At 43.9% G+C, this 14,778-nt stretch overlaps 1 protein-coding gene across 4 annotated transcripts in view; it reads left to right on the forward strand.

The window, feature by feature from the left end:
* The window catches only part of GARNL3 (GTPase activating Rap/RanGAP domain like 3), a 155,203-nt gene that overhangs the window by 64,631 nt on the left and 75,794 nt on the right, over positions 1-14,778 (forward strand). For all 4 annotated transcript variants that reach the window (XM_007194660.2, XM_057549099.1, XM_007194661.2 and 1 more), the window contains one exon: positions 5,310-5,384. In XM_007194660.2, coding sequence (XP_007194722.1) covers positions 5,310-5,384 — 75 coding nt within the window. The remainder of the gene's footprint in view (positions 1-5,309; positions 5,385-14,778) is intronic.

The following is a 14,778-nucleotide window of genomic DNA, read 5'->3' on the forward strand; positions in this document are numbered from 1 at the left end:
CTATAATTATTATATTTTGGGAGTGAGTAGCTCTATCTATCCATGTACCATAACTTTTTTTTAAAATTTATTTATTTTATTTATGGCTGTGTTGGGTCTTCGTTTCTGTGCGAGGGCTTTCTCTAGTTGTGGCAAGCGGGGGCCACTCTTCATCGCGGGGCGTGGGCCTCTCACTATCACGGCCTCTCTTGTTGCGGAGTACAGGCTCCAGACGCGCAGGCTCAGTAATTGTGGCTCATGGGCCCAGTTGCTCCGTGGCATGTGAGATCCTCCCAGACCAGGGCTCGAACCTGTGTCCCTTGCACTGGCAGGCAGACTCTCAACCACTGCGCCACCAGGGAAGCCCCATAACTTTTTTAATGATATTTTTTTCCTAAGTTCTGCCATCTGATTTTATTATTCCCTCACCATTTTCTCCCCAACTTACCATGAATATTTTTTACTTTGCCTTTCTTTTTCAGGATTATCTTATTGTATTTACTATATTGTTTTATTTTATTATCTCTTGCAGCTAGTTGGATTTCATTTGTATTTCCAATCCTTGAGTCTTTCTTCCTTTAATAGAGGAGTGTAGCCCATTGATATTTATTGTAATGTCTGTGCTGTTCTCTCCAATGACCTCTAGGAGGTGTTCCAGACTCCCCGTTATCCACTTCCTCATTTTATCCCTCTCCCTCACTCCATCCTTTAGGAGTGCAGATCTGGACTGATCAGATTAAAAAATATCTTACTGGTCACTGAACTCCTGGGTAGGCAGACCACTTGCAAAGGTCAGAGCACATGTGGGAATGTCCTTTTTGGACATTTCTCCTGAAGAATAACAAAGGGCCAGGTATAATCCTGTGTGAGGAGACTGCCTGACTCCCTCCTCTCTGCTGGCTTTAGAGGGGTGAGATCTCAGATTGCCTTGCTCTCTACTTTGTTTCTAAACCTTTCGGGCTGGTCTGCAGTAAATAAAGGCATTCTCTAGTTGTGGTCTAGCTCATTAGTAGGGGACCTTACCAGAGGGTAGTTGGTCTACGGAATGATTTGGTTGGCCTTGGGTTCTCTGCCCAAAGACCATCTTAATAACACCCCAGTCCATTATTCCCTGTATTTTTCTCTCAGGTATGTTCTCTGTGTTTTTGATAATCATTTTCCTCTATTTATCTCAAACTGATATTCTAATCTACTCTTTTGGGTTATTTTCTTCTCAGTATCTAATTTTGAATTCACTATGGTCACTGTGAAATGTGGTCTACATTTCAAAATTCAGAAACCATGCTTTTACATCAGAAAGCTGATCACAGATTGTTCCATATTCATAGATCAAGTATCCTCCCAAATTATTACAATTAGTGATGGCCTAAAATTTCCTTGTGCTTTTTGTAGTAAATTATATTTCCTAGAACATTTGCTCATATACCTCAAGTCAGTTTCCACATTTTAAATTATGGACTTGTCATAGGTTTCATGATTTTTTTCTTTGTTCTTCCTTGTAGGGTATGTTATAGGGTATACAGTTGGCTTAGAACATCAAAATGCAGTTAAAAACAAGTGTATTTCTCTGTCACATCCAGCCAAGCATTTTAAGTTGTTGGGTGGCTGTGCCCCACACATTCAGGCTTGGGATGAACCCACTGTCTTCAATATGGACTTCGAGGTCTCTCTGGTCATTGAGGTTTAACCAGTGGAGGGAAAGAGCACGTGCGGGGGCACCTCCCCTCTCTAAAGGACTGGGATCCCTGAATGCCACTGGGACTTTGACCCACCTGCAAGTGGGGAGATGAAGTCAAATGGCCACCTTGAGGGAACTGTGGTCTAGCCATGTGTCCGGCTACAATTCCATTACTGTGGAAGATGGTGAGAATGGATTTTGGCGGCAACCAGAACTCTGTACCACGTGGAAAGAGTCGGAGGAGAGGGCTTCTTGGTTGTGCAGTACTGGACATTTAGATGAGTTCTAGTAGACATTGTGTCATTCCTGAGTCAAATCTCCTTCCAACAAAGGGAAGAGTTTATAGATTTTTAATAGTTTTAATTGGCCAGATCAAAGGCTTATGAAGAATAATAGAAAGAAAACTACTGATAGAAACAGCTTCTCTGCTGTGTTAAAAGGATATTTTTTTCCTGGAGTGTTATTTTTTTCAGCCCCTCGTTCACTGGAGCACTGTCCCCTTTCACGTCAGGTGGTGTACCAGTCCTCATCAGCACCAGCCTCCACGACACCCTCTGGTTTACTTAACCAGCTGCCCGAGCCAGCTGGGGGTTGGGGGTGCGGGGCAGGGGAGCTCTGGGGCTGCCATTCCACTTGCCAGCGAGAGTCACTTCCCCAGTGTGACTGGTAGGTCGCCTTCCCACCTACTGCCCGAACACCCACCCTCACCTCAGACAGGCCCTGCCAGCATGAGCTCAGCAGTGTTAGTTTGACCTTAGCTGGACTAACTTACTATTCAGGCTGCCTTTCCCTTGCAAATGGTGATTCAAGTGATTTGGTCTGTCCTTCACCTTGGTCTTTCTTTCATCATAGACCTGGTAGAATCCCTTTGAAATTTCTTGGGTGAGTAATGAACCTTCTTGGTTTCTGGGGCTAGAGTAGATCTTACCCCCAGTCTTATATCCCTTTGGTCATTTCCACAGGGATTTGGCATTCATCTGTTCATGGATTTCTTGTGTAATAAATATTTAGTGAGTATCAATACTGTGTCAGGCAATGAGCATAGCTCTGGGGATGCAGTGGTGAGAAAACCATAGACTTCCTGGAGCTTCTCAGTGGGAGTGGAGGCGGTGCATGAGGAGAGACAGGCATGAATCAGGTGATGGCACAAAGGAATGGCAATCAGAACCCTGAGGCCCTCTCTGAGACTTGCAATGGGAGCTTTTCCCAGGCAGTGAGGTCAAGGAAAGTGTCTGAGCAACGGGGGCTGTGGTGAAATTGAATGATAAGGAGTTCACGAGGGGAAGAGGGGAGAGGAAGCCCTTCCAGGTGAGGGGGTCCCGTGCGTGCACATCCTCTGGTGGGAAGGTGGGGGATGCCAGGATAGAGATGGGATCGTGGGACAATCAGATTTGCAGTTGCCAAAATCTGCTGCGCTTTGATGTGAGGAGTGGTTTGGAGAGAAGCGATGGTGGGTGGATGCACAGGCCAGTTAGGAGATGGTTGCAGTCACCCAGGGGAGAGATGACAGTGACCTGATAGAGATGGTGGTGGTGGCGATGGTGACGGTGATAGAGTTAAACATGTTAGACTAAGGCAGGAGTTCAGGGTCTTCACGGATTTTGTGATTATAGTTCAGAGGGAGCTAAATTCTTTCTAACCATCAAATCATTAAACATGTCCTTCCTTTCTTCTTCTTGAACCTTTCAATCAAGATAAGCGATAAGCTTCTTGTTCTAATCTCAGCAAAGGAAAAGGGCATCATAGCCTGTGCCTAGCAGTGTCTGGAATATAGTCCACCACTATTTATACTTGTTATGTGAATGAATGACTGAATCAGTGAATGACGGTCAGGTCTTCTCCCAAGCCTTTGAGTCCTGGATGAGACTGGCTATAGTGAGGACTATATCTACCAACCTCTAATACAGGGATGTGTGTGTCACCCTCTCTCTTTATACGCCTATGGCAGACATTAGTAATTGATTGCGGCTCCTGGCAACAATGTGTGACAGTACACGTGGAGTATTACCAACCAGGGAAACCCTTCAGTCTTGGTGTCCAGAGGTAGATCTGATACCGTGTGACCCAAAGCGCCCACCGTACTCTGCCATGTGGCTCAAAGTCCCCAAGCAAACAGACACTCATGCAGGACATTCCCAGGACTTAGAGATCACCTCGCAGGAGCTGAGAGCAAAGGTCAGACCTCTCTTTGGGCAAATTAAATTCTTTTCTACGTAGCCTCTATTGCCTATCTTCAGTCTATCAACAGTGTAATGATCTGATGATATAAAAGCTAAACATATACATAAAAATCTTCTTCATAATTGTTTTTAGAAATTATTTTGCAGGATATAGGTTAGGTATACATATAAGTTAGGACCTTATCATGGACATTCCATGGAGGAGGGTTAAGTAGGGTAGTGGTCAGATGAGGATAACAGGCTTCTGGAATCTGACTGCCTGTGTTCACATCCCAGGCCTACCACTGACTTAGATGTAACCTTGCCTAGTTATTTTAACCTTTCTCTGCCTCAGTTTCCTCATTCATAAATGAGAATAATGATAATACCTACTTTGTGTTGTTTTTATGAGAGTTAAATGAGATAATACATGTTAAGGCCAGAGGAGTACATGGCATGTAGAAGCTCTCAATAAATATTAGATACTATTATTTTTGTATTTATCACGGGAAAAGTTTATCAATCTTTTTCAAACAATTTTCCTTGGGAAAAGTTGTAGAGTTTTTCCTTGAAATTTTTCCATTTATTTTCACACTTTCATATCTCTGAAAGACGAGTAAAAATATGAGATAATCATTCTTAAGAAATTGTGTATCATTTTACTGGGTAAGACTTGAGAAGTGCCCCTCTGGGCAAGTGTGTTCTAATGGGATTTCTGGGATATGGAAATTGTTGGCAGATCTTTGCTGCAAATTTGTGGGCAGATTTAAAAGGTTAAAAAAAGACATGTCATTTTCCTAAGTTGTTCCTAAGTTGCTACTGAGAAATCTAGAAGATTTAGGAGAAAGTAAGTTAAATCTTGAGTCAGTGATTTTAGGACTGATGCACCAAGCACTGATTTCTTTTTAACTCATCTCTTTTTAGCACCGAGCTCCTTGAATGGAGACTGCCTATTTGCAAGCATCGCATTGCTGGAGCTAAAATACAGTCTGCCAGCCTTGGAAGGGACTAATTGGCCTTTTGGAAACTGTTTGAAACTGAATGAAGCACAAGAGCTTTCTGTGATGTCAGTAGAGCCTTGAGTTTCTGCCAGCCATTAATTGTTTTTTAGGCTTTCCTGTGAAGGCAGCTGAACTTGAGACTTGGCTTTCGGTTTTGCCGTCTGTGAGCTACGCTTGTCCGCGTGTGACGTGTGTTAAGGTTGTAGGGAGCATCACCTCGAGGCTTCAGTATTGGAATATGTTCAGATTTAGATTTGATGCTCTTGTTTTCCACTCTTATGGGTTAGGTCTTCCTCACTCTTCAGCTTCCTAAAGACTGGGGCCCACCTGTACGAGGGCGTGGCTGGTAGAGCTTCCAAGAGACTGTTAGCTCTAGGCTGGGCCCTCCAGCTCTCGCTGGATTTGACTTACTCATAGGCAGATACGGACAGATGGAAGGGGCATTGAAAATGGTGACCCAGCTTCCTAACTGAGTGCTCTTTTGTCCCCCAGCTTATTTCTAGTGATGCCGATGGAGCCATCCAAAGGGCCGGAAGGTTCAGAGTGGAAAACGGCTCTTCAGATGAGGTAAGGAAGTCTGTATCATCAACAGCAGACAATCATGGTGCCTGTGATACAGCCGTGAGCAGCTTGTGATCCTCTTTTCCACAGAAGACCTGCCTAAATGGAGCCCAGGAAGGGGTCAGTAGGGCTCTTCAGAGTTTTGCTTGAAGCAAACAGGAAGGGAAAGTGCCATCATTCTTTGTATGGAAGGTGCTATTAATAGAGTGATGCGTACCCTTTGAAAGATCTGTAATAAAGCCAGGCAGACACATGAAGGTGGTCTGCCAGCAATGGGACCAAAGACAAATTCACAGCCACAGCACCCTCTGTGAATGGCCCCTGGAACCCTAGCTCTTACCCTTTGCCAGGCTTGTAGGCTTGGAACTGCCATGTGAGCAATGTCAGGGTCCAGTTGAGAGATGCAAAAAATTACTGTGATTATAAAATGTCGTCTTTATTCAGAGAAGACACCAAGAAAGGAGGCCATTCCTGTCTGCCACTGCTTGGGCCCAAGCCCTCTTTCTGGGCTCTGCTGGTCATCCTCGCCATAGGCCACAGGGACTCGCCTTGCTGGCCTTTCTTTGTTAAAACTTCCACTGCCCGCTCCATCCCTTGGAGTCTACCCCCAGAACTGCTGAGTGCTATCTAAGCCCCCCAGTTTTTTCTTCTTTGCTGCTTCTCTGAGAGGCAGCCCATTGCAGTGCTTCAGCACCCCCAGCTTTGGCATCAGGCAAGCCTGGGTTCAAGTTCCAGCTCCCCCACCTCCTAGTTGTGTGACCCTAGGCAAGTAATCAGCCTTTCTGAAGCCCGGATTCTTCATCTGTAAGGAGGAAACGGTCTTGGGATTATCGAGAGGATTCAGTGAGCTAAGCTTGTAAAGCCATTAGCTCTCTGCCCAGTGTATAGTGAGAGTTCAGTGAGTGAGAGCTGTAATAGTAATAATGGTTGTTGTTGTTCCCATAAGTGGTGCTGTATGGCCAGCCTTGCCCTCCTGACCACCTCCTTAATCACGTCTTGGTGATGGGCTATGGCTTTAACTTGAAAGCCACAGCATTCAGGAAGTTGTTGCTCATCTTCACCTTTGCCTTAACTTAGCAAAGCCCTTTACCCAGACGTGGTACCCTCACCACTGCTGTGAGGCAAAGGGGGCAGTCCCACCTTGGGCTGGACCCCTGAATAGGTGCCCACATACTTCTTATCCAGAATGATGTCAACTGACCTGCATAGAAGAAAGAACTCCCAGGGAAGTTTGCTTCTGAAGCTTGGAAACAGCCCTCCCCAAATAGTCCTGCTCCTGAGACAAGACAGTCTTATCCTCATAGACTCAAGCAGCCAAGGGTGTCCCAGGAGCTAAGCCAGGAGCAGAAGCGTCGAGTCCTCATTCTCCAGTGCTCAGAAGGCTAGCAGCCGCCAGGCCGAGTATCTACTTTGAGCACCTAAGTACCAGAGATACCAGAGGTTGCTGTACCTCAGCACATCTTTCTGCTACCAAAATTTTACAGAACTTCAGCCCAGCCCGAAATGAACAAACTGCACTGGCTTTCCCCGCCCCACATAAGCACAACTCTGGCCTCTGCCAAGACCAGTGTCTAGAGGAAATCCACAACTCCCCAGAAAAACGTAAATGGAGCCTTCATGCAGTCCTAGGATCACCACGCACTTTGGTTATCAAACACTCCTGCCTGGCCCTGTCACCTGGCCATGCCACATGCCAGAGGACAAGGTCAGGGACTGGAAATCACCTATGGCGGATCATGGGCCACAGTGGCTCCAGAGTCAGGCTGCTGGGGTTCAAATCGTGGCCCCACAACTCACCAACAGTGTGGCCATGGGCGGTTCACTTAACACCTTTGGAACCATTTGGTGGAGTTACTGATTTAACAAACCCTTGTGGTCTGGTGCATTCAAAACACAGTCCTGTCTCAGATTGCTTCTGTGGGCTCAAATACTGTTTTAAATTTTGTTCCACCAAAGCCACCGAGCATGAGTGCTCCATTGGAGCACCTTGGCTGGATTTTATATCCATGCTCTTCAGTTAAAAGCTCTGGCCAGTGCTAGCGCCCAGCCTGGTGAAAGACCGTGGAGGAACGTGAGACTCAGAGGGAAAAAAACCTGGCTTGCTCTGAGTTTGTTAAAGCAGTTAGTGCATTAGAAGGCTCAACACGCTGCTTGAAGTTTTTCAAACCCATGAACAAATTGCAAAGCAATTTCATTACTGAGTTATTTTTCCTTTTATCGTTGCATTGATACAGTATGGATACTAGACCCTTATCAGATACATGATTTGCCAAATTTTTCTCCCATTCCTTAGGTTGTGTTCTCACTTTCTTGATTGTGTCCCTTGAAGCATAAAAGTTTCTTAATTTGCTAATATCTAGCTCATCTATTTTGTCTTCTGTTGCTTGTGCTTCTCCTATCATATCTAAGAAACCATTGCCTAATCCAGGGTTGCTTGGTCACTTTTTAGAGTTTACTCTTCCCTTTGGATAATGTCAAATTTGTCTTTTATTTCTTTAAACATAGTCAGTATAATGGTTTTATTATCTGTGACTGATAATTCCAATATGTGAGGGTTTTTGTGGCCCTCTGTTAGATTTTTCTCCTGGCATATTCTCATGGTGTACTGTGCTCCTCTGTGTGCTTGGCTGCCTGATTGTGTGCTGTTTGTTGTTCTTGAAGATGATTTTTTAGGAATAATATAAGGCTTAGGATGCATTGCCTTTTGGTACAGAGTGTGATCCTGTGATTTATTGTAAGAAATATATATTTGGTCTTCGTACCTCTTCCTGGCACAGAGCTCCTAAAACCCTTGGAACGTTCTAAGTAATGAGAGTGATCATGATGTCTTTTGTTATGTTAATAAGTGACTTCTGGAAAGCCCCTAAGTTTCCTAAGGATGGGAGCTGGTCACCAGAGGAACCAATCACATGATTAGAGGGTTAGCACTTCAGTCCAATCCCAGCCTCCTGGGAGGGGAGAGGGACTGGAGAGTGAGTTCAATTCCCAACGGCCAATGATTTAATCAGTCCTGCCTATGGGATGCAGCCTCCATAAGAACTTGAGAGGGCAGTGTTTAGAGAGCTTCCAGATGGGTGAACACCTGGAGATTCCAGAAGAGTGGCCGGCTCAGAGAGCATGGGCACTCCACACCACCCCCTCCCACGTCCACATACCTTGCCCCATGCATCTCTTCCATCTGGCTGTTCCTGAGTTATATCCTTTTATAATAAACTAGTAATCTAAGTAGTCAAGTGTTTCTCTGAGGTCTGTGCTCTAGCAAATTACTCAAACCCAAGGAGAGGGTCATGGGAACCTTCAGTCTATAGCCAGTTGATCAGAAGCACAGGTGACCACCAGGATTTGCAGTTTGCATTGGAAGTTGCAGACGTCAGAAGCAGTCTTGTAGGACTGAGCCCTTAACCTGTGGGATCCGACACTGTCTCCAGGTAGACAGTGTCAGAATTGAGTTGAATTACAGGACACCCAGCTGGTGTCGGAGAATTGCTTGGCGGTGTGGGGGGAAACCACATATTGGAATTGGTGTCAGAATCAGAGGGAGAGTTTGCATTTGCTTTTGCCAGACACCTTTAAACTAAAGTCCCAGCTTGAAACTTTTTAAACCCTTTAAGCCAAGATACAGGATGGAGCTGCAAATTTACATGAAGGCTGGCTTGTGGTCATAGCACCTCAGAGACACTCCTCCACTCAGCACTGTGGCAGGCTTCCTTGGAGTCTTTGGGGTAGAGGTGGTCTCTTCCGGTTCACTGTTTTCTTGAATGTGTAACCCTTTGGGGTCCCAGCTTAATGTGGGGTGGGTCTCCTATAGACTTACCTACTTCAGTGGATCCTGGGGGTTTGATTCTTTGCCCTCTTGCCTCTTGAGGTCACCAAAACCCAAGAGTAATTTTACCAGGATCGATAGATATCTTCAAGCTAAAGAGAATTTCCATGCTCCGCTTACCTCTCCGGGTTCCCACTTGCCTTTGTTTTGACTGGTAATTCCTTACTATCTTGTAAGCTCTCCAGTGCTTTTAAGGAGATGACTTTAATATTTGTCTAATGCTTTTAGTTTCTTCAGTGGGAGGTTTGGTCGAATAACCTAGCTCACCATTACCAAAAACATAAGTTATATCAGGAGCGCTATTCATATAATACATCAAGTCATTCATTCAACCCACACGCAGGATCACTTCTCGATGCCAGACAGGCTGAGTGCTGGTGATGCGGGAATGAATAAGACTGCTGACTGCTAAGGTCCCTGCCCCCGTGGGCTCACAGACAGGCAGGAGAGTGGTCAGTAAATAACACAGATACATAGGATGATTGCAAATTTTGGTAACTCCTGTGGAGAAAACACATAGGGGGCGTGTCATAAGGACGTCACGGTGAGGCCCAGGCTCGGAGCAGTGATTCTCAGACTGTGTGTGGTGAAGGGCCTGCTTTTTTATTTCCACTCTGTTGCAGGACTCTCTGTGGTCCTACTACGTATGACCGGTTTGCAGCACCCCCTCATACAACTCACCACCAAATTCAGTAACACCCGGATTGGTCTGAGTTCTGTTTAAGGAAGCTAATCCCCTAAGACTTGCTCTCCACTGCTGTCTACTTCATCACAGACTGTTGGCAGATCAGCACCCATCTGTGGACCACACCTTCCTGCCGTAGAGTTCATCTAGGCCCATCCTCCACCCAAGGCATGAACCCCTGCAACAACTTTGCCAACAGTTAGCTCATCTGTCCCTGCCTGAATATATCTCCAGTGATGGGAAACTTGCTCCCCCCTTGATAGGTTTTTTCCTCTGGACACCAAGCAGTTCCATCACCAACTAGGTCTCCCACAATTCAGTTCAATTCTGACCGTAACTACCTGGAGCTAGCGTCAGGCTCCACTGGTTTCAGGCTCAGTTCCACACACTGCCCTCACTTCAGATACCGGTGGCAAGTATCAGGTCCCCAGGGTACCCACACATCCGTCTAACTTGGCTACAAAGTCAGGGGTTCCCATAACCCCCCTCCTCGGGTTCAGTAATTCACTGAAATGACTCACAGAACTCAGGAAAGCACTTTACTTACCATACCCATTTATTACAAAGGATACAATTTGGGAACAGCCAGATGGAAGAGATGCAGAGGGCAAGGGATGGGGGGTGGGGGCACAGAGCTCCCCTGCCCTCTTTGGGTGCACCACCCTCCCAGCACCTTGATATAGTCACCAACCCAGAAGCTCACATGGGTATGGTTGATTAATTCCTTCAATCTCCAGCCCCTCTCCCCTCCTGAAAGGTTGCAAGGTGGGGCTGAAAGTGCCAAGCTTCTAATCAAGTTTGGTCTTTCTAGCTACCGGCCCCATCCTGAAGCTAGCTAGGGGCCCACCAAGAGTTGCCTCATTGGAGCAAAAGATGCTCCTGTCACCCTTATGTCTCAGGAAATGCCAAGGGTTCTAGGAGTTCTGTGCCAGGAGCCAGAGACAAAGCCGAAATATAAATTTCCCATTATACCACAACCCTAAAGTTACTTCCATTTTTCGGCATCTCTCATTGCTAGAAAGTTCTTTTTATTGAACAGAATTCATCTGTCTATATTTTCCACTCAGAGTTTCTATTTATGGTTTCTGGAGCTCAGAGTGTAAGGCTGAGCCTTCTTCAGCGTGATAGGCCTTCAAGCATTCCAAGACATCTGCTGTTTTTCTCCTAAGACATGGACTCAGTTCCACTTGTCATCACACTCCCTGCTGCTCCTTGGACACATGAGGTGGTTACTGGACCTTTTAGGTGGAAGTGCTCGGAAATGAGCACCTGGCTCCAGGTGCGCCTCACGGCCACAGAGTGAGGCCGGCTCATCCCCTTCCTTGCTGTGCACACGTTCCTCTTTTCACGAAGCCCGAGGACTCATTGCGAACCTACAATATGCTACCCCCAGCTCCAGTCTTTTTCACGTGTGCTGTTATTTAGCTGTGAGGCAACATCATGGTATAGTGGAGACAATTTTGGAGACAAGCAAACCTGGGTTCAGACCTCAGCTCTACCACTTACCAGTTTATGACTCAATGTCAGGGAGCCTCAATCTCCTACTGGGTAAAAAAGAGAGAGAATTCCTACTTTGTAGCACCTGGCCTTCTCCACCCTTTACTTGTACAATTTGTATTTGTACAAATACAAATTTGTACATTTAGATGTAGGATTTTGCATTGTCCACACTGAATTTAATCTCATTAGTGTGTCCTGTAATTGCTAATTGTCAAGAGTTTTTTTTTGACATCTTGATTCTGTCACCTGTCCTATTAGCTAACCCAGTGAGAATCTTTATATTACCTTCAGATGTGCTTATCCTGCCATCTGTGTGCTCATTCAGATTATTAATTAAAATGACTGTGACCCTCAGGTAGATCCCTGGAAACCTCCCTTACAGCTCACTTGTATGTATCAATTAATATATGGTGGAGCAGAGGGGACAATCTTTCAGCTTTGTATAGATCTCTTCCTCAGCATGGGGAGGATTCTCTTACACTCTGTTGGGGGACATGTAAATGAGTACAGTCTTTGGGGAAGGCAATTAGCAATCATTAAAAATGTGTATACCATTTGGCCAGCAGTTCTACTACTGGGATGTGTATTGTAGCATTATTTTAAAATAAAAAAATAAAAAATAAAAACACTTGGAAATAACATCAGTTTCCATCAGTAGAGGAATGATTTTGAAAATTATGATTTAGACACTGGAATGCTTAGTAGCTGTTAGAAAGAATGAGGTACAGGTAAATGTAATAATACCATAGAAAAACATTTACCATACAGTTCTAGACATAAAAGCAAGTTCCAGAATGATTCGTATGATATCATCCCATTTCCTTAAAAACAACAAAAAAGATAAACTTGCTTGTCAATATTCAAGAAAATTTCCAAAAGGATACCGAAGAATTTAATAGTAATTGCTTCTGGAGTGGAAATGGGAGGTCAGGAAAGAAGTTAGAGGACCTTAACTTTCTACCCTTTTATGTTTACATATTTTACACATCTATACTCAACTGAAGTGTTTAATTTTTTAAAAAAACTATGTAGTTGTTAAAAGGAACAAGGTAGATCTGTATGTACTAACAGAAATATTTCTAAGCTTTCTTTTTTTAGTGAAAAAATAAGTTTCAGTGTAATACCTATAATACTATCCCATTTATGAAAACAGATTATGTGTGTATATATACATATGTATGTAAATATATGTATATGTATGTGAATGTGTATACGTATGTGTAGACACATTTTTGTAAATGCATAAAAAGACCTGGGACTATCCAAACCAATCTGGTAACATGGTTATTATATGGCAAGGAAGTAGATTAGGACATGGGGGTTGGGGGGAAAAAAAGCATTTTAATTTTTGTATGATTTAACTTTTTTCAACCAGCTTATATTTATATTTGCAATTCAAAATTTTTTAGTTTATTTTTTTAAAAATCCATCTTCTTTATTGTCAGTGTTCTTTCAGCAATTTAACCTAGAAAGTGAAGGAAAGTCAGTTTAAAAGCATTCATTCATTAATTAAACTCACTCTGGAATAGACTGAAAAATCACAGGCATTATATAAAACTATGGATCTCATTTGTAGCCTGAGTGCTTGTGTTGTGTGGACTCCCTGCTTAAAGTCAAATATTAGAGAACATTCAGATAAAATGGGGGTGTTATACATGGATTTTGATTAAATTCTCTTCACAATATCCTGGCCATATACAGTCTTCATCCTTCACATCCCGCAAGTATAAATGTGGTTAAACAAAACAAAACAAGGAAAGCAACAAGGAGCTTCTGTGGGCTTTGGAATTTGATGCAGAAATGATTCAGGATTTCTCAGTCTCAAGATTCATTCAACCCTGTGGGCATGTTCAAGCACATCTGCAGCATAGAAGAATTTGAGTTCATTACTGCATAATACCTTTTAGCAAATGATTATCTAAAAGGGATAAAATTAGTATGGGTGTTTGCAGTGTTAAACTTTGTCTGGAAAATGTGATCTTCAGAATATTTCCTCCTAACATTCTTGTTGATGTCAAGTAAATACTGTGTTCCTGTGTAACTGTCACCTTAAAATGCTATAGGAAGTTTCTGTATCTTTGAAATCCTCTATAAAATAGGCCATACTTAAAATAGTTAGGATCTATTGCAAAATTAAAAACACAATTGGGTACTACTACACCCACTCCAGAAATGCTAAAATTAAAAGGACTGAAACGCTAAGAGTTGCTCAGAGGATGTGGAGCAACCGGAACTCTTCCAAGAATTGCTAATCGTGTAAAATTGGTGCATTCCCTTCGGGAGACTGTTGGCAGTATTTACTAAAACTGAACGTCTGCATCCTCTGGGTCCCAGGATGTACACCCAACAGAAATGGGTACTTATGTCCACCAAAAAACAGACACAAAAGTGTTCATTGTGGCTTTATTCCTAATAACCAAAAACTGGAAACAATTCATATGTCCATCAACTGAAGAGTGAATACATAAATTTTGGAGTGCGTACATGGACCGCTACATGGCAGTGGGACAAGTGAACTACTGCTTCACCAATAACGGGGATGAATGTCACAGACAGAACATCAAAGAACAAAGAGCCTGACTCAAACGAATACACATAATATGATTTGATTTCTATGAAGTTCAAGAGTAGGTAAAACTAGGGCTTCCCTGGTGGCGCAGTGGTTGAGAATCTGCCTGCCAATGCAGGGGACACGGGTTCGAGCCCTTGTCTGGGAAGATCCCACATGCCGCGGAGCGACTAGGCCCGTGAGCCACAATTGCTGAGCCTGCGCCTCTGGAGCCTGTGCTCCGCAACAAGGGAGGCCGCGACAGTGAGAGGCCCGCGCACCGCAATGAAGAGTGGCCCCCGCTTGCCGCAACTAGAGAAAGCCCTCGCACAGAAACAAAGACCCAACACAGCCATAAATAAATAAATAAATAAATAAATAATTTAAAAAAAAAAAGAGTAGGTAAAACTAATCCATGGTGATAGAAGTCGGGATAGTAGTTACCTGTGTGATTGAGTGTTGACTGGGAAAATGCATGAACGAGCCTTCGGGGGTACTGAAAAGCTTTTCTGTCTTGATCAGGTGGTTACAAGGGTGTATACATATTTTTAAATCATTTCAGTGTACACTTAAGACTTGTGCCCTTTACTGTCTACTGCTACTACATATCATCAGGAATTGGAACTCATTTTCAGAGTCTTTCTTCTGGGGTCCTGAACAGAGGGATTTAATTTTTTCTCTTAGTCTCCATTTCTTTTGTCGGTTCCTGCATGTATTCTTGTCTTTACACCTCATCATATGTGCTTTTAATAAGGGACAGGAAGTATCTTGCTCTGTGAGACTCACAACTTTTCTGGTGTTGGGTTTTTTCCCCATTAAGTATTCAGTGAAGGTGAAAGTTAAA

The sequence above is a fragment of the Balaenoptera acutorostrata genome, chromosome 6, assembly GCF_949987535.1.
Source record: "Balaenoptera acutorostrata chromosome 6, mBalAcu1.1, whole genome shotgun sequence".
NCBI lineage: Eukaryota > Metazoa > Chordata > Mammalia > Artiodactyla > Balaenopteridae > Balaenoptera > Balaenoptera acutorostrata.